Source organism: Dermacentor albipictus, chromosome 2 (genome assembly GCF_038994185.2).
Source record: "Dermacentor albipictus isolate Rhodes 1998 colony chromosome 2, USDA_Dalb.pri_finalv2, whole genome shotgun sequence".
Classification (NCBI taxonomy): domain Eukaryota; kingdom Metazoa; phylum Arthropoda; class Arachnida; order Ixodida; family Ixodidae; genus Dermacentor; species Dermacentor albipictus.
Genome location: NC_091822.1, coordinates 182149825 through 182170087, shown reverse-complemented (window position 1 = coordinate 182170087; position 20263 = coordinate 182149825). Strand labels below are relative to the sequence as shown.

Genomic DNA, 20263 nt, shown 5'->3' with positions numbered 1-20263 from the left:
GTACTCGAAGATAATAGTGGCAGCGGGCAGCGAAAGAGAGCGTCGGCATCTTGATACTTTTTCCCAGACTTGTAGACAACGTCAAAATCGTACTCTTGTAAGCGGACCACCCAGCGACCAAGGCGTCCAGACAAATTTTTGATTGACGACAACCAGCATAAGGCATGGTGGTCGGTTATGACCGTGAAGTGGCGTCCGTGAAGATATGGTCGAAATTAGCAGGAATATGGTCGAATTAGCAGGAAACCGGAAAGGTGCAAGCAATTTTGGTACTTTTCAATTCGAACATTGGTTGTTAAAAAGTAACGTCCTGCGACTTTTATACAGGTAAAAGATATTTCAATTACTCTATTTTCTCTTCCTACGCAGAAAAAAAAAAACGTTTCTTGAAGAGGAAAATGGCGACCAAGAATTTCTAAATGTCGTACTGAAGGCGTGAGTGTGACGTCCCAGACTGACATTTTCGCGTGCTTGAATCGCTTCTCAAGCAGGAAGAGTTCCCAAAGTTTCTCAGTTGAATTTTAGCTCACATTCGGTGTGCTGTGTAGTCATGCTTTATTGACATAAAATTAATCAGCTATAAGGAAATACATTTCATGACGTCACGTGATGGCGCGCAATGCGTTTCGTGACGCCGAAATTCGTGGCGGCATGCGCCTTTCGGCCTTTCTCCCTTTCGGTTTTCTTCGAATCGGGTTCAACTTGATGTGTATCTTTAGGTGTTCCTTCTTCAGGACGAGCTGGACGCTTAGTGCCTTACTTTACGCTGTCGTTTCCTTGTGAATATTGTTTGAGCGTTTCGGAGTCTATGACCAATGCGCTCCTCCCGCCATGCCATGAACGAGTCATACAGAGACTGGACCTTAGTGCTTTAGTACCTTAGTGCTTAGCTCTAAGTACCTTAGTACCTAGTACCTTAGTGCTTAGCTCTAAGTACCCTTAGTACCTTAGTGCTTAGTGCCTTACTTTACGCTGTCGTTTCCTTGTGAATATTGTTTGAGCGTTTCGAAGTCTGACCAATGCGCTCCTCCCGCCATGCCATGAACGAGTCATACCGAGATTGGACCTTAGTGCCTTAGTACCTTAGTGCTTAGCTCTAAGTACCTTAGTACCTTATCGCTTAGTACCTTAGTGCTTAACTCTAAGTACCCTTAGTACCTTAGTGCTTAGTGCCTTACTTTACGCTGTCGTTTCCTTGTGAATATTGTTTGAGCGTTTCGAAGTCTATGAACAATGCGCTCCTCCCGCCATGCCATGAACGAGTCATACCGAGACTGGACAGAATGGCTCCCGACCAGAGCACTTCACTGCCGACGACCGGCAGAGCCAGCAGCAGTCCCATCCAGCGACCGTAGTGCTTCTGGAACGGGTCCAGCATGGTCACCGCGTCGGTCAGCCGCATTCTGCCGGCAAATAAGAGGCTGCCTGCGACGATAAGACGGCGCGAACATGTTATGAACAGCCACGTTTTACACGCTCAATAACACACAACACGGGAACATAGCAAAGATATACTTAAAACTAAATTGCAGAGGTTTACCGTCCCGAAACAGCACTACAGTGCATTATGATGGACACCCTAGTGGAGGATTCCGGATCAACGTGCGGCCAAGCATTTGCACGCAGAAATGCACGGTGCGCGATAATTTTGTTACATTTCAGTCCCATAGGAATGCAGTCGCCGGGGCCAGTTATCGAGCCCGCGACCTCTTGCTCAAAAGCACAACGCCTTAGCCGCTGAACCACCACGCTGCGTTAAGCAACGATCTAAAGAACAAAGGCGATACAAAGCGGAAGGGCAAAAACGGGCTCGGTGGCACACACCATTACTCCGCTCTGAAGCGGTTGTCGACGACATCCAGCCACGGTCATCTGTCTACACGGTCAATCTCTAGTCTCTGTTGCTGCCTGAAACCGCTACAGTATATTTAAATTCCGACGAATAGCTTCGGAGTACGTTCAGTTGTGGCACAGCTAACTCACCCAGTAGCAGGCTAATGGTGTAGCCGAACGGGGCATACGTGTGCAGCAGGCCGTGTTTGAAGACTGCCTCGGCAGTTGCGTTCAGGTAGCCGCCTCCGACCCACGTGGCTGCGAATTCATTTCGGGTGAGAGTCATAGAATTGTATTGGGAGACAACCACCGCGCACATATTTGCAGCGTACGTTTAGACAAGCAATTTAGAACGATCGTGGACAGAGTATTCGGAGACATCCGCCGCGCAGTGAGACATATTTACAGCGTACGTTTACACTCACTCGCAACGTATAACGATCGTGAAGAGAACGAGGCATGCTGCCTTGCGCTGCGTATACTCAAGAACGCTCCGCCATTATTTTGCACCCCAATTAGTGGCACCAGATATACGGTAGCACAGACTGAAGACGTGATGCGTGAGTAAAACAGCGGAGGTGCTGCTTACCTTTTCTCTTATGCATAAAGCCAGCGCTTCGATCAACCTTGGCCGAGCCAAAGTTCTCTAATGTCTGCATAATGGACCGTTTTGTTGCACGTATAACCACCGCGAGAAGCCGCAAAAGTGTCGTAGTTTGTTGCTATAAGTTCAAGTCACAGGTCCTGTGTACGTTCGTTCTTTATGCGATCTTCTGTGCTGGAGGAGAAGAGTAATAAAGGTAAAGACGTGGCAGCTGGCTACACTCTCAACTACTCAAGAGAATGTAGCACCTTTTATTGCGTTCTGTAAGAGTTGTTCTGACACGCTGAGCAGCAAGCACACGGCACGATTCAGCGTGCGATCTGGCGTACGACCTGTCACATGTTGTCAAACACATTGCACATGTTTCCAACAGACTCCACCACGTTCCTGCGGGTTCCAGCAGTTTGGGCGACGCGTCCCGCGTACATAGTTTCGAATGCCGCATCGTACCGTGTGTTTCCTGGGGCCTTATTCTGTAAGTGTCCACCTAGTGGACATGTCCATTTCGTCTGCTGAAGTGCCGATCGGCTTGGGGCGCCGGTCTCCTCCTGACGCGCATCCCAGCCCAGCCAATCAGAACCCTAGCAGCTGAGTAAATGGACATATCCACTAGCCGGACACTTGCAGAATGCCCCCGTGCTTAACGTTCGACCGCGTCGCTGCCATTATGTCATTACCGGTCATCGATCCGCAGCTAAGGAACAGCGGCAGGCTCCTGTTGGCGACGAGCAGGTTCCTCACGTATTGGTCGCCCGCGGTTAGGCTGAGCTGTTGCGGCGTCCGCGTGCCTTGCTTGTTGACGCTGCGACGGCGTCGCTCTGGCGGGTCGCGGTTGTGCACCTTGCGGCCGGCCCAGACGCCCACGAAGATGACCGTCAGGTAGTACAGGATCGCGACGAACGCGGCCGCCCACTTCAGCGTCATGGCTTCTTTTCCGGCTAGCGGCGAACGCGCGAGCACGCTATGACACGTCGCGCAGACTTACGATGTCGATTGACGAGGACGCGTATAGTTCCTTCTTTCTTTTTGCCTGTTTACTTACCGTGCATTTTTGTTTCTAGGTTTGATTCTTTAAAGAGAGAGAGGGAACGATAACTTGAGCAGTTCACGCAAATATTTTAGTAGGCCTGCACAAGGAATAGCGTAAGTTGAGAGAAAAAAACAATTAAGGCCCGCATTCGCCGAATTTCATTTGCCGAAAATTCAAATGTTAATGCTAAAGCCTAAGCCACAAAGTCGCCAACTTATCAGAAGAGCCTAGCCTATTTCTTGCCCCCCGGCTACGTCCGCAAAGAGCGAGATAGAGGGTGGAGAAAGGCAGTTTACCTAGAACGGCGCCCACTTTACTACCCTACAAGTACTGCCCATAATGCGAAGCACTGGCGTGATATATGGCGCAAAATAGCGCGCATTAAGTGGGCCTCTTCAGTTTTCCACTTCTTGCTACCGGCGGGCTGCCAGAGCCAGTCAGAGCACCTTAAATATCCCTCCACAAAGTGTCTACATAGAAAGGTAGGGAAGGAGATGCCTACAACGAAAACCCTAAATAGGCGCAAGAAAATCGTAGCCGTCATGCGTTCCTCTCTCAGTCCATTGAGCAGGCCCGTAGACCGCAAGGAACGAACTGACGCAGCCTTCAGCGCGCCAACGTCCGTTTCTACCGTTGTCCTTATATATTTCTTTCTGCCAGTGCACGAATGCAATGTCCCTCAAGCATGGTGCACAGAGCTTGCTATTCCGTGCTGCAATAGGGGCATACGTAAAGCATGGTGCACGGTTGTTTCCTCCGAGCCGCAAGTGTGATAAGACACGTCAGACAAGTGAACAACACGACGAGGTGATGGAAAGAGACAGATGGGGACAAAATAAAGGACGGAAGCAAGCGACGAATCAAGGGAAAGCAGAACGACAGGCTTGCAAAAAAAAAGAGAAAAAAAAAGACAAGAAAGAAAAGGACAAGAAGAAAGAAAGTAGGAAGCGGGTGTGTTAAGAAGAGGAAAACGAAGTTGAATTCATAGTCAGACTGCGAAACGCGGGATTGTAATGTTGTCCTTACTTTCTACTTATAATTCCTTTCTAACCTTCCAAGGTGCATCAATGCTACCTAACAGATGGTAGGATAATCCCGTGTTTCCTTCTTTTGAGTACGTACGAATGTTTATCTCACTTGGCATATTCCTTGAATTGGGTACGAGTCACAGTTGACCAGCATCATCATCATTCGTGAAGAATCCAACCACAAGAAGAAAGCGCTGGCGGCTACAGTTTGGAACGTTCTGGACTACTTCTTGCAGTGACATCTCAAGTCTCCCGCAATACCCATGTTACTGCTTCGAGCTCTCTGGAGACGAAGTCCCCTGCGTGAGTTGAAGACCTCACTTCTCAACGGCTTCATGGCATGTCACTTCAGGTCCGAGGCAACGAGTTGGTCGTGATCCATAGCGTTCCTTTGCAATTCTAGCCCAGATTAATGAGCCGCGCTCGCGTCCGTAGCACACTTGCAAATTAAGGCAACCATCGTATAGCGCTGTGGCCGAAGTTTTGGATTTCAGAGAGAAGTCATGCACGAGCACGGCCCACGCAAGGCAGGCGCAGTGGACTAACGCGTCATATTCGGACCCGCTGGTGACATTATTACAGCATTGCTCCGGCACGTATACGAAACCGTGGAGTGTTGGTGACGTGGAGACAAAAGAAAGCTTCCACCCAGAGGGAATGCGCGACGCTCAGTCGAAACGTGCTGTTCGCACCGGTGTCCGATGGTGTACAAATGCTGCACATTCGGTGGGCGCGAAGAGGTTCGGAATTTACTATTGTTAGTTTTTTCGAAAGCGTTCACAAGCATCTTTACTGCGCGTACTTTTGCAGATGGCTATGGTAATGCGCGTATGTGCTTCTAAAGGATTCGCATGGAGGACTGTGGTACTACACGACTTCTCGATGCGTACATATCAAACGTGGCCTCAGGGTGAAAATATCACGGAGTACTTGCAGTTACACGGCATTTGTGATGCTGTATTACGGTTAGCAGCTACAGCTGGGATATAAAAAATGACACCGTTTAAGGTGCGGGTCAATTTTGACCAGCATACTCTCCGACGGGCTCTTCAATTTTTGTATATGGGGTTTTTCTGCATACTGCGGCTAAACAGAGCGCGGTCACTCCGCATGGAAATGTCACCGGGGACCTTGTGCTCTAGAGAAGAACGTCGTGCCCGCTGTGGGGCTTTACGCTAAGCAGCCCAATGGTATCATGACAGCGAACATGACGGCGATGGCGGCTGATCATTATAGTTACGATTGAAAAGCTTCGGGAACATAGTCCCAAATGTGGGAGCATATTGCATGGTATACACATCGCTATTTTTACATGGGTGTTGATTCACAAACATTTATTCAGTCAGTCTATATAATCTCTACGGGCGTTTTTCGTAAATGTCTGCGTAATGCCTACAGAAAGCCTGTGGTAATATGGCCTTGCGGCTTATGGCTATTGATTTTGTACGAATAACCACTTTGTAAATTTGTGGGCCACAGCTGACTCAATTGATTAGGCCTGGCACTAACTATTGCCTGCAGACAGTCCGTATACACTGCGAAATATATACAGATAGTCTATGAAATATCAACCTCATAGATATTGTGTTGTACTACCATATCTTCATATATACGTCTGTATTAAAAAAAAATGGATTGTATAGTTGCAGCCTGCGTAGATTCCATAACCAAAAGGACAAGTCGAAAAAAGCCGAGCAGTCTACGTGATATCTACTGACACCTTAGGAACTGTCTAAATTAATTTGTACCTATACCTAATGCTCGTGCCTATCACATCGCGCCTCACCATGCATCGATAATCTAGCGCTCTCTCCTGCGGCGCAGTGCAAAGCATCAGGACCCGCCGTCAGCCGACAAGGGGTCTGGAAGACGAGAGCCCACGGGACAAGTACCACCTGAGCGTCGACGGCACCGACCTCTCGAAGCTTTACAAGCAGGCGCGGCCGACACTTCCGGATTCCGTGATTCAAGACGTCATAGCATACGTCGACCAAAAGGTGACGGAAGCCTTGTAGTTGCTGTAGAAGCATGTAATTTCTTGGCAGCTATACAATGTTGACGCCTTATATGTAATCGGAAGCCCGGGTCTGCAAAGATCATTGCACGTACAGGTCTAGCCACACGGAACTTACTTCCGTCGTATTTATGGCGTTGCCGCGTTCGTTTCACGTTGCGCGCTCACGCTGCAATCAGGGCTGCATATCGTAAGAGGTGTTTGTAAGCTTAACCGGCAAATTATTCGACAAGTCGAAGCGCAGGAACATCAGTGTTTCCTTGCGCAGAATTGTGGTTTAATCGGCCGATTCCGTACGCTATTCAGCCCTGATTGCACTGCCCTTCCTTCCTTCCTTCCTTCCTTCCTTCCTTCCTTCCTTCCTTCCTTCCTTCCTTCCTTCCTTCCTTCCTTCCTTCCTTCCTTCCTTCCTTCCTTCCTTTATAAATGAATTAATTAGTTTTATTCACTAGACAAGTGCTTCGCGAACTCGATCGATTCGCTTTCCTCCAACTATCTTCCAAGCTATATCTAACTTGGTACAGCGTCTGTCCTTGAAAGGCGATGCCTAAAGTTCGATTCCCGAACCAGGGCGAATTTTTCTTGCTAAGCTGCTAAATTTGTCCTATACGAATTCATTTGTGCTGATTTCACGTGCATGCCAACCTTGCCTTTCACACAAGAAAGCGGAATGCGGTGAAGCCTATAGAATGGGTCACGTGTCCTTGCGCGCAGCTGTCCAAGCGTGAGCTGTGCGTTGACGTGGGCTGCGGGCCCGGCCAGAGCACTGAGCTGTTCTGCCCCTACTTCAAGAACGTGGTGGGCGCCGACATCAGCCATTCGCAGATCGAGGAGGCCAACGCCATGCGGCGGCACGGAAACGTCACCTACATGTGAGCCCTCGTCGTGTTCGGTTTCTCACGCGCGAGGTTGCCGATTTCGTACTATGAACACCCACTTAGGTACGACGCATGGGACGCGTTGTTTTGCGTAGCCTAATGAAAGGCAATGGGCAAGACGTTTCGAGATTGACCCCGGTTTGCCACGAACCACGATAAGCATGAGGCAAAACTTCACGTGTCCATTACGTTTCGCGGTAGGCTTCGTGGCTGTAAACATTAGGGTGCACTACGGACAGGGACAAGGACAACACGTAGATGTACAACTTATAACTAAAAAAATAATTATAGGGTTTTACATGCCAAAACCACGATCTGCTTATGAGGCATGCCGTAATGGGGGACTCCGCAATAACTTGGACCATGGCACCTGGGGTTCTTTAACGTGCACCTAAAACTAAGTACACGGGTGATTTCGCAGGTCGCCCTCATCGAAATGCGGCCGCCGTGGTCGGGATATATAACTTGTAACTGCCTTCTTTGTTAAACACTTACAGATGGGATTGTTACATCGTGTGTATACGGACAGTAAGACGGAGGCCAGGTAAAAGGAAAATACACTCACGCAGAGCAATAATTAAATGGCTATATTAAGACACGGCCTTAAATACACTTTTCATATGTCTTTGTTTGCAGCGATTAGCAAATAGTATTGTCGCACCTCCATCTTATACATCGCGCAGCGTATTCAAAGCTGATAAACGCAAGGTTTGGGTACGGGCTAGTTGGTATTCCATGGTGTCAATCGTCACTTACAGCGCATACATAGACGAGGGACAAAAAGGACAACGAAGACACGCGCTTGTCTTCGTCGTCCTTTTTGTCCCTCGTCTATGTATGCGCTGTAAGTGACGACTGATAAAGGCGCCTATGGACAGCTTCGTTGTCCTCAGTTCTAGCGAGGGGCACGCTGTCGGGTTGCGGGATGTTTACCCTGAAAATGCGAAGGTGATTCCCCTCGCAAGTCGCAGGAAACATAGTCTGGTACCATGTGACAGAGGAAGATAAGCTTCCTGCACTTCTTCACAACGGTTGTCTTACGGTCCGGTAGGTTCAGGGAACGTGTGACTTGCGTAACCGAAATTCTTCGTGGTATCAGCGGGTAGCAAAAATAAAGTTGTCTCCCCCCCCTACACCCCCCCCCCCCAATTTCCCTCTTTTTTCGCGGCATTCGGAGATTGACCTTGGTGCCAATAATAGTACACCAGAGTCCTCTAGTTCAAGATTGCACTGGGGACTTGACACACTTGCTCTCAAGCCCACAGTGGCTTCTCCGCGGACGAATGCGGAGAACAGTAGGTTATCACGCTTAAGTTCACGGCTAGAGCAAGCGAAGAAACTCTTCGTTCGTAAGAGTGTCTACCTTGCGCTAATGTTTGCTGCGCGCATAGGTTATCAGCTTGCCCATGGCACCGCCCTTGTGAACTTTACAGCATAACCGTACCGCCCTCTGGCGCGCTTTCGAATGCATGGGCTGCTTGCTACTTTCGTCGTCCCTCCGCGACAGGGAGGCGCACGCCGAGTCCCTGCCGCTGCGCTCCAACTCGGTCGCGCTGGTGTCGGCGGTGAACGCGATCCAGTGGTTCGACCAGGACGCCTTCTTCTCCGAAGTGCGCCGCGTGCTGGTGGAGAACGGCGTCCTCTTTGCGGCCATGCACCACCTGAGGGCGCTGCTGGAACCCGACATGGACAACTGGCTCTTCCAGGTATATCGTGAGATGCCACAAATGAGGTAGATCGCGGTGCCCATCCTCATTATAAAGTGAAATCAAATTAAACCAATTTTTTTATTTTGATCACTGATCATCGTAAAAATCCTAATTGGGCGATGTATGTTCATTAACGAGATCCGATCAAACGTGCGATTGCGTATCTCGAGACAGCTAGACCTGTCACACTTACAGAGAACCTAGTTGGTAACCGGTTGTGAGTTGCGCGAGCACCTGCAGGACGTGCCCGGCATTTACCAGGTGGTGGTAGATGCTGGGAGTTCTAGGACTAGCTGTTCGTTCCGTAGCCTCATGGACCGAGCATGCGGCATGATGATGCGTAGTCGTGCTGCCGCGTGGTTGACCTGTACTTTGTTTCGCGAAAATAGACGACCAGTTCACCCGATTGACCACCCTAGACTGTGTGATTCACACAGTGCCAACAAGTGCACCGAACAAGTTTTTAATGTTTCCAACCGGCCCAGTGGTCAAAGCCGTTTTATTCCTTGGATGGCGACGTGGAAAGGTGGCTGTATGACCGTTGCAACTCGATGGACCTTGTTTGAAGCTTCAATGACGATGTGGTTGTTACGTTTAGCCATACGTTGAACCCGATGGTCTTTAAAACACAGTGCATGAAGTTGAAGCGTAATATGGACGAGTTAAGCGCCAAGAAAAAAAGGAAATATGAGGCGAAATCAGAGGAGGATGGGTTGCAATAAGGGATCAGATGCTACTGGTACATTTCAGTGATTTTCTGTCGCGTTTCCGTATTTCCCCCCTAAAATATAGTTGAGAAATAGGCAATGATTGCATAAAAATACTGCATCATTTAAGTGAGGTTGGCGCAGAAAGAAATCAGGAGTAACTCGTCGACTTAAGGGGTGCCTATAGGTAGCGAGGATGCATTGTTTGCGCATATTATTACGCCATCGTTACTACTTTCATCGACAGCCACATTTCCTGTGACCGCGGCAGTTGTAATGCTTCATCTGTCTATAACTTCTTGCAAGTTGGTGACGGCTACATGATTGAGACTGCTGGAACTGCAAGGAACGCATAGCTAAGATATCTGTATCTGCTTTATTGTATATTCTTTCAGCTTTTTATCTAATGCCCGCTACCGGTTGTCTCCTACCGCTGTTTTAAGTCAGCCCTTACGACTGCGTGTCTTCAAATTTTTTCATCTAGATGTAACTGTCTTATGTATATTTACTAAATCTCTGGGATTTCGCGATCTTAATGCCAATACATGTTATCTATACCACATCAGGCAGCTTCTGGCACCCTCGCGTAATGGAAGTAAAGGGTGCGGAGAAGAAACGGTAGGAGAAGCTGTGAGTTACGGCGTAGTACATGGAAGAAGTGATGCACACGGAAGCGTCTAAGCGCTGCTACTGCAACTGTTTTTAACTGCCTCCGGTATTGGCAAAAAACACGAATTGACGTGGTCTTGGAGGCCACGGCTTCGTCATACCGCGGTTGTTCGGCCATATTTTTGCCGTCAGAAGCTAGGAACGTGTGCGCGAGCTCAAATGCATCACAATATCCGAGACAATTCTGCTTTCCGTCAGATTCGCAGCTGAGCAGAGCAATATTAGAAACGCTCTTCGGCTGTACAATTACTAACGCAACTAATACTAAGGCGGCATGCGCCTTTAAGTGCCCATAGGCTCTGTTCCCAAATAATTGGTGACGGTCAAGTGTAGAAATCATTGGCTATAGTTGGCTGTATGCGACGACATCAAGACCAGAAAGCTTTTCTGGTGTGCAGCTGAGAAAAGAAAAGTTCTCGGACTACTTGCTATCCCGCCATATGTACTGGGATGACGGCTATGGCAGCATCGAGGTCCCCTTCAAGGGCGTACGAAGGTGAGAGAGAAAGCGCTTGTGTTTCTACTCACGACAAAGATCTGGTGTATCGTCTGGGATAACAGTGGGTGCGTCGAAAGTGCTGTCACGTTGTGTTTGTACAGTCTCGTATTTAGCAGTATTTACCCTTAACCAGTCTCCCATAACTCGTGTACACATAGCCCCCCCCCCCCCTCCCCCCTTTTCGCCCTCTTCTCGCTACAGCGTCAGCTCACTTTGAGCAATAAAAAGCAAAACCTGAAGCTCATGCTTTTGCCGTACCGCAGGTGGCGTTGACGCCATGGTCACTCGTTGACGTCATGGCCACAATTTTTTTAACACAGATATTCTTCCTTGAATCTAGACAACGTCCGAATCGCAAGACCAGCCCACTGAATACAAAAGTGTTTAAGGACTACGAAAGTAGTTTAGGAAGCGCGTTCGCAGCCGCGAAATTTTTGACCAGATGTTTGGAGCCAGCTACGGATGAGCGCGTATAAAAGTATTCTTGTAAGCCTCACAGAAAATACTTGACGTACCGCCCGTCCCCCCTCAATAAACAGCAGTAACAAAGAAGTTTGATGCTGAGTTCTAGGCAAAGCCTACACGTAAAGTGTCAGAGTTGAAGTAAGTTATCTTATATACGCTATACGCATGCACGTTTAGGCTCGTTAGCGACTAGTTCGGTGGATTAGTTTTGCAGTTTACGCCGATCCTATTCAGACGATATGGCTTCAGCCGAAAGTACCTTGAACGCCATCTAATTCTGTTCTATTTCGCGCGCAGGAAGACGATGCTGAGCAAAAGCACCCTGACGGTGTCGGGCGTGATGAGCCACGTCAACACGTGGAGCCTGGCGATCATGATGCGCGAGCAGGAACCGGAAAGGGCCCGGGCCACGCTCGCCGAATTCAGGGACAGGTACGCGCAGGCATGCACGCGCCTCCATTGAACTCTCCCCAAGTGTGTCTCGTGCAGCGATAGGTGCACGTGACAACGTCTGCGCGAGATTGCGTAACAGTGCGCCATTAGACGTTTAACAGGCAAGGCAGTGAATGTTCGACACTCGTTATATTCAGCCTGCATCTCCAGAGTTACTAGGCTGCTTCCGGTGTGACTTCCGCAAGCATCTTATCGGCGTGAAAGGCTGCGTGCATGCTCATGTTTTTATCATGTTTCTTGTCTTTTCTTGCCGTTACGGCTTCAATGATGTTAAAACGCCTTGTAATGCTGCCATGAAAGCTCAAGAGAACTTTCTTCCTCATCTTTACGAACGTCGACACTTGAACGTCCGATTCCGCAGGTAATTAGCACTATTGATAAATTAGGCTTTTTTTCATAAGTACTAATTGGTTCGGCAAATGTTAGGCATAACATTGAAAGGAAGGATGAGAGCGATCTGGATCAGAGAGAAAACGGGGATAGCCAATATTCTAGCCGTGGTTAAGAGAAAAACATTTACGGACGATTACGATACTCCATAATGCGAAACTTGAGCGCCTCATGATTTCGCTGCACACTCCTTCTCCGACTTCTTCCTCGCGCTCTCTTCGCTATTGCCGTCTTTCATGTAAGTAAAACTCTTGCTTGGGCTAGTTGGTTCATGCTTGAAGTAGGTAAAGGCAAGGCGCAGAAGACCAGGACTTAGGAAGAAGAACGCCCGTCTTGTCGTTTGTGTTCTTCTTCCTAAGTCCTGGTCTTCTGCGCCTTGCCTTTACCTACTTCCGTCTTTCATCACCCGCTGCGCTCCGCGTTAGCTGTTTCATAACTCGCTGTGCTCATTTGCTTGGTTACACCGAGGGACGACGCCGACGCGAAACGCAGGAACTGACGCCTGAGAGCTGTGCTTTAAAAGATCAGGACATGTAATGCGTAGGCCGGATAACTGATGTGCCGTTAGGGTTACATAACGGGTATCAAGGGAAGGGAAGCGCAGCCGAGGACGGAACAAAATTAGGCGGGGTTATGAAATTAGGAAATTTGCAGGCGCAAGTTGGAATCAGTTAGCGCAAGTTGGAGGTAAATAATTGGAAATCTCTGGGAGACGCCTGTGTCCTGTCGGAAATAAAAATAGACTCCTGCTGCTGCTGCTGATGATGATGATGACGACGACGTGCTAGTTTTATCAGAGCAGCATGTTCGTCTTCGCCGGTCTCTCCTATCTGTTGTGCTGTTATTTGAAGCTTCATTCTTATAGTCTTTTATTATGCGTGCGAATCGAAGTTATCCGTAACATGCGTCGTATACTCCGTATAAGTATTTCGATAGGGCAGAGGCAGGTGTATCGAATCTACATATATAGCGTACATCGTTGTCTGCTTTTGAAGGGACTATACCAAGTCGCACTCAAGTGAAAACAAAGTCAACATTTATTTAACGTTGTAAAGTAAAGTGTGCTTCATTCGACGCGTCAGGTGTGCATGTATTGATAAGTATTGCTATTTGTGCTTTGATTTTTTCAGAACTGGACTGTAGTTAGCGCTAGAATACAAATTCCGCGTTTAATTTAAAAGTAGGCGGAAGTGAACTTGAAGGTAGATGGGTTCTAATGTCCGCGGCTTCGTTTGGTTCTGAATTCTAGTCGTTTTGAACCCCATGTTTATTTCTCACTCCACTTGAAAGTGATAAAACAGGCACTTAAGACGAAAATTATAACCGTCCTTCTTGCCGTATAGCCGCAGCCGTGGTATAGACGACCCACCATCGTGGTCCTCTTTCTCGAAAGGATGTAACGCTCGTGCGACCCGCCGTGGTTGCTCAGTGGCTATGGTGTTAGGCTGCTGAGCACGAGGTCGCGGGATCGAATCCCGGCCACGGCGGCCGCATTTCGATGGGGGCGAAATGCGAAAACACCCGTGTACTTAGATTTAGGTGCACGTTAAAGAACCCCAGGTGGTCGCAATTTCCGGAGTCCCCCACTACGGCGTGCCTCATAATCAGAAAGTGGTTTTGGCACGTAAAACCCCATAATTTAATTTTTTTTAACGCTCGTGCGTGCGCCGCCAGAGCTGATGCGCATGCGCGCGGCTGTCCTCGCGCGCAGTTTGCTTTCTCGATTCGGGACATGGCGCTAGTGATCGCACGAAATTCTAGCGCGCTCCGCACATCGCTCAAACTGTATACGCTGAATCAAATAGTTTTTTTTCTTTCCATTAAAAGTTCGGTTTTCAGTGCGCGCCTTGTAAATAAGGTTTCGTGTCGTCGTGTTTCCCGCAGGATCCTATCAAAGATGAAAGATCACCCTGAAGAAGACCCAGTGATCAACGTCGCCTTCATGACGTCATATTTTATGTGCCGGAAGTAATTGTTTCACGGATTCGAGCTTGAATGGCAAAAATACACTCTCAGATTTTTTTTTCTCTCTATGCAATGCCTACAAAGGCATAGTCAAATTTATTTACGCGGGTATACGCATAAATCTTTATCTATACGCACGAACTGACCATCGTCTTGTTGTGGGCGTAAGAATACCGGCAATAAAGTAAAACATCCGGTAAAAAATAAAGAGAACTATAGAGACATCTTTGGCGCTCTGAACTTGTTTACTACTTACAACGCAAAGCAAGCAGCGGCACGCAATGGCGTCACTACAAAGACAATGAACGCGGTGAGACGATGACGCGACACCGACGCCGACGATTGCGGCGTCATGTCGGCGATACAACAAAGACGATGCTGAAGGCGGTGCCATGACAAAGACGACGGTGACATTTCGTTACTGAAAGCTGGATGTTCAGGTGTCCGTATCTATCAGCCTATCTAACAGTGATTTCAAGTGTGCTACTATCGACGAGCAATAAAATATCACGGCTTTTCGGTGAGCGGAACGAGCTACACGTTTCGCTCATTTCGTTTATAGAAATAATGCTAGAATACCTCGATAAGCTAGCCCAAATGAACGTACGAAGCCTATTCCTTAATTCAATTTATTGCCGTGTCGTGGGCGCGCTGCGTGCGCGGGTGGTTGCGGACGCACTAATAAAACTTGTCTAATGTATTGTATACGACGTGCTTTCCAAAGGCCAGAGTGGGCATGCGCGCATTTGACAATTAACAGGGTTGTCAAACAGGACATGATTGCCTTATCAGCCCACTGCAATCGTGTCCTATTTATAAGCACGATGCTTGGGGAACGCTATCGCGCCAGATAAGCTACCGCTGGCTTCGCGAGTGCAGAGCCTTATCAAAAGAGGGCCAACACTGTACAGGACACATATCTATAGATTTGCGCAATGTGTCGAAATGAAAACACATTCTAAACAAAAATAGTACAAAGGCACACACAAATACCACCGACTGGCATAAGGGGAGAGGCTTAGGCGCACGCAGGTACCTTACAAACAAACAAAATTGCCTCCATATAAAATCTCGAGAAAACGCGTCAATATCCAGCTGTGTGGAGCACCGTCATTTGAAATACTTGCGAAACTGGTGTCAGAAGCAACAAGCGCTTGCATGACGAAGTGCACTGGACAAGCAATCTAATCTACTAAATCATATTTCCTTTGTTCTCGTATTTTACACATTGCACATGCTAAGCATCTTGCATGTCGACATCCTGCTCCGAGAACGACAGCATCCATTAGATAAAAATATGTTACGAGATTTTATACTCAATATATTTGTCGGACGCACGTATTTATTTATGTAGACACCAGTGAGAAATAAAAGCCATGATAATTTTTTTTTCGTTTGCATTGAGAGGCCCTAATATAGCTCAGCACTTCACTAAACCTGCTGCCTATGTCGACGGCTCCATCTCTCTCCGTCAGAAATTGTTAAAAACCATACAAGTTTAAAAGCTCTTGGTAGCTGCAGCTTCCTTGTTCAGCACAAGTAAACATGGCCTTGCCGCTATTGTCCGAAGATCTGTTGTGCCATGGCTGACGAGGCAAAGACAGAAACACTGTCGTCTGTCACGTCTGCCCCGGAGCAAAGCACCATTCCCTGCTCCTGCCACGCCTTCGCTCGCACTTCGGGTAGGCTCGACCACTGCCTTCGATGCAGCTGCGGTGGGGCACTGCAAAGCACGCACTGCAGTGACAGGTCGCCTCCGAATCGAAAGCGTAAATGACAGCGGGGTCACGGCAGATTTCACAAATGAAGACTTTTGCCGCACACAGGTTGCAGTCTAGAACGTGGCCGCGGGCATTTGATCGTCCTCTCTAGAGTCCGCTGCAGAGTACCCGGCGACACCTACAGGAGGACAAAGGTGGAGTGCAGGTCGATGTGCTCGTAGATTTGTTCCTTAGGCCAGATGAGCTTCCGCAGTGCACTGGACGCCGCTTCGAGAACACGTCTGATGGTAAGGCCGCAGGAAACCCAGCTGCGAGCGAAGAACTCTCGTTGCAGCCAGCTCGGGAACAGCAACGAACAGCGAAGGGTTCGGTAGACTTAGGTCTATCAGAGGCTCGGCTTCGTTCTTCTTCACCAGCTCTTTAGCCTCACGGATAAATGCCTCGCGGAGTTGTGAATAATGCAGGCGGGGAACACATTTGACACATTGCCGCTTCACTCCGGACAGCACGAGTAGTTGTCGTAAGAGTACACAGAGCTTGCACCGTAGATCATGCTAATGGGACAGTTACAGCCTCTACAGCCTTATCGCTGCTGGTCGAGGCCTTTCTCTTGCTAAATGTGGCCTATCAACGAGAGCAGCTGGTTTGTTCGAACGTCACGTTCCCTTTCTGTCAGAACCACCTCGTATTCTGCCAAGTCATCAAAGGAATCTGCACTGTAACGCTGGTATTCAGCCCTTCCATTTGCATTGCATGGTGAAGCCTAAACTGCAAGTACAAAAAGGTGTGTATCGTCAACACAGAATGTTGTAGCAAAACGTTTTCAGCTGATGCAAACGTACATGTTAAAGAGGCATGACATCCAATTGTCGATCGGAATCTTTATTGTATTAGGTAATCCTCGTGCGTTCAAGAACACGTTGGCAACATTCAGCGCCTTTGAGCCAGCACGTAATTTCTAACTGAATTCTTAAATTGCACTCTAATGGCGCACCAATCGAGCAACTCAAGCACGTTCGCCAGCGTGGCGCCTATATATATATATATATATATATATATATATATATATATATATATATATATATATATATATATATATATATATATATATATATATATATATATATGTAACGTTGTGGGGAGCCGGACTGAACGGAGCAAGGAGTGCTCCGTATCGTTCTTCAGATTCCCCAAGGAGGCCGTCAGTTAGTGTAAGGCTTGGGCGATGAACGTGGGCAGGAAGGAGTGGCGCTCACCTAACGTTTTTTTGTTGTTGTTGTTCTTGGAACACTGCACGCCGGACAGCTACAACGAGGATTTGCGCCTGCTCACTGAATTTGGGGCATACCCGTGAAAAAGCTCAGGCTGCGGCCAGACGTGATGCCGACCGTGTTCGCGCTCTGACCCATCCTGCCAGAACGTCAGCCTTGCTATTTTTTTATCGTTATCGGGTGCAATAAAGCAAGTTCAAGTAAATGTCCAGCCAAAAAGTTCATCACGCAAAATCTTTGCGGTGCGGAGACATGTGCACGCGCATTTGTTTGCATATGCCGCACGCAACTACAGAGGATAGAGAAAAAAAAAAAAAAACGTGGGAACTCGCGGCAGCTTCACAAAATCGTAAATTTCTTGAGTGTGGATCCCACAGACACGCATGCATGGAATGCATGCCATCAAACTCGCGCTTAACAGTTTGCATTGTGCGAAGTAGCGCCGGACTTCGCGTCTCCCGTGAACAACTGGCCAAGCAGCGCTGCACGCATTAAATATGATGAAATAAAGCTATAGTCATAGAGAAAGAGTTTCAAAAAGAATTTCAACAAGCGAGGACACTCGGTGGAAATTGGCAACACGAAATACGTAAAGCTAATATTAATGCTGTCCGTCAGCTGCCGCAAGCAACGAAAAAAAAAAGAATGTGAAACGTATTTAAGAGACATTGATTTTTTATTATTATTATTAGCTAAAACTAAGAAGGTTTACCGATAAGTAAATTTATACTTTGCGATTTTTCTTGCGCTACCCAGCCACAGGTCGATGGCACCCCAAATGCATGCTTCATGCGCCATATATATATATATATATATATATATATATATATATATATATATATATATATATATATATATATATATATATATATATATATATATATATATATATATATATGCGTGCGTGCGTGCGTGTGTGTGTGTGTGTGTGTGTGTGTGCGTGTGTGTGTGTGTGTGTGCGTGTGTGCGTGTGTATGTGTGTGTGGAACTCCCCGCGTATTCTCCATTTCCTTCTGCACTACGATACGGCACCACTGAACTATTGGACTATGACAAAGTGAGTAATTTTGTTTCACTAGCATTTCAAGCAATTGAAGCTTAGGGCACGGAATTGAGGCTTGTGGCGCAATTAGCGAAAAGCAGCTCGACCATGCGAGCTGTTAGTTTCGCGTGTACGGAATCTTAACAGGACAAGTTCGCGACGTTTTCTGTGACCACCAACATTACCGTAATTCGTTACTCTTGGGGATACTTATGAGACACGATCGCCGCGCCTTGCGTTGTGACGCCGTTAGCGAAAAGCAGCCCGGCCGTGGTTACAGTTAGTTTGCAGTGTACTGAATCTTAGCGGGACAAGTTTGTGCTGCTTTTTATGGCCCCGCAACAATACATACCTTCTTTTGGTAGTCACGTGTGTCGAAAACCCGACGAGCTATTGCCAAGAGTGCTAAGATGAGAGCGCGTTGCTTGCGCCGGTAGAAATCGTTAAAGATAACGCCGAGGAACTCAATGACGAGAAACATGTAGCTCCATAATTCTGTCTTCTGAGCGACTGAAAACAGGCTTCGCACCCACGCATTTGTCTTGAGCGCGAGCACAATAGGCATTTTGCGGGCGTCTAGCATCGTATGGCCGGGAGCTTTTGTTGTGGCCACCAGTGTGTATCTACTACGATGCGTGTTGCGTACCATCGCGTCGGTTCAGGCCAAGTTGTTTCGGAAACGCGCAGTTGCCCGTGTATTTGTGTTACTAAAGTGCACCAAATAATACCCGGGAAAGGGGGAATGCTTGGAAATCAGATGTTCCCTTCGCATTTTATGGCATAGGTCGGGTATTTTCTGCAGCATGCATGCAAAAGCGAATTGCTTTTGTTTTTTAATACCGCCAATTCACCACTTTCGCACGTTTCGCCTCTACACGTAGCATTATTACTGTGTCTAAATACCAAAATTACACATGCTTGTAATTTACTTTTTTCAGCTCACGCCGTCCGGTGGAGTGTCGCACGGTATCTACGAATGCTTACCTGATGTCTCAACGTTGGATGAATGCACTAAATGCCCGGAATGAGCATTTATGTAGAGCAAAGTAAGCATTTCCTCGTTTCAGGAAGTGTCTCAATCGCGAACTGCACCTCCGCCGCGGGTCGGCCTATCTTCGAAATCGGCCCACCTATGGGGAGTGCTTAACGCCTGCTTCGCCTCCGCCGCGGGTGTAACTGGAATTGCAGTATCTTCGGAATCGGCACATGGAGTTTTTTTTTCTTTTTTCTTTTTTTTTTACACGCGGACACGATAGTAGGGATACTAGCCCTTAACAGCTTCGCGGTAAAAAAAAAAGGGGGGGGGGGGGGCTTACGATCAGCGCAGCCAGCGTAACGCGTGCCAGCTATAGCGTTCAAAACATGCGATCCACAAACTAGAAGTGTGCTTCAGATATAAACGCAAAAACAAGATTGAGAACAAATTAAGGACCGCGCAGCGGGCAATGGTACGAAGAATGCAAGGCATAACGTAAAGAGACAGAACGACAGCGGTTTCGATCACAGAGCAAACGGGTATAGCCGATATTCTATTTGACATTAAGAGGAAGAAATGGCGCTGGGCAGGTCATATAATTCGTAGGTTAGATAACCGGTGGACCGTAAGGTTTACAGAATGGGTGCCAACAGAAGGGAATTCAGCGCAGTCGAGGACGACAGAAGACTAGGTGATGATGATGAAAATTGGAAACTGGAAGGACAGGGGTATTGGAGATCGCAGAGAAAGGCCTTCGTCCTGCATTGGACATAAAATAGGCTGACGATGTTGATGATGATTCGAGTTGCAGCTTGTAGCATGAAAATTATTAGTTTGGACTCTATGATCGCATACGTATATTTGAATGCAAGAGGGTAATTCTTAAGTGACACGAGTAAACCAGCGACACCAAGCCTTTACTGGAAACTATAGCCTTAAATGAAACACGGCTTTGCATCACAGCGGTCACTATACATTTAGCGTAAGGTGACTTTTTCTTTTCGGGAGT

General features: G+C 47.7%; 2 protein-coding genes across 6 annotated transcripts in view; one reads left to right on the top strand and one right to left on the bottom strand.

The window, feature by feature from the left end:
* Positions 1-20263, bottom strand: part of LOC135919346 (high-affinity choline transporter 1-like) — a 34902-nt gene that overhangs the window by 4038 nt on the left and 10601 nt on the right. For 2 of the 4 annotated variants that reach the window (XR_010569940.1, XM_065453106.2), the window contains exons 1-3: positions 3115-3368; positions 1984-2091; positions 1270-1425 (exon numbers count right to left, since the gene is read on the bottom strand). Coding sequence is in view for 3 of the 4 variants with exons in the window: in XM_065453106.2 (XP_065309178.1) it covers positions 1270-1425; positions 1984-2091; positions 3115-3361 (511 nt within the window). In the remaining variant the exon portion in view is untranslated. Of the gene's footprint in view, positions 1-1269; positions 1426-1983; positions 2092-3114; positions 3369-20263 lie in introns of those variants that run through there. The other 2 variants (XM_065453107.2, XM_065453108.2) reach the window with 2 other exon arrangements.
* On the top strand, positions 4449-14466 carry LOC135919347 (putative methyltransferase DDB_G0268948). 2 transcript variants are annotated; one of them, XM_065453110.2, is made up of 8 exons: positions 4459-4551; positions 4639-4798; positions 6320-6492; positions 7224-7381; positions 8895-9093; positions 10871-10968; positions 11734-11868; positions 14164-14466. In XM_065453110.2, exons 2-8 carry the CDS (start codon positions 4759-4761, stop codon positions 14249-14251), a joined length of 891 nt encoding a protein of 296 aa, XP_065309182.1. In that variant the 5' UTR covers positions 4459-4551; positions 4639-4758; the 3' UTR covers positions 14252-14466. The 2 variants fall into 2 exon arrangements, with proteins under 2 accessions (XP_065309181.1, XP_065309182.1); XM_065453109.2 differs by having other exon boundaries at positions 4449-4798.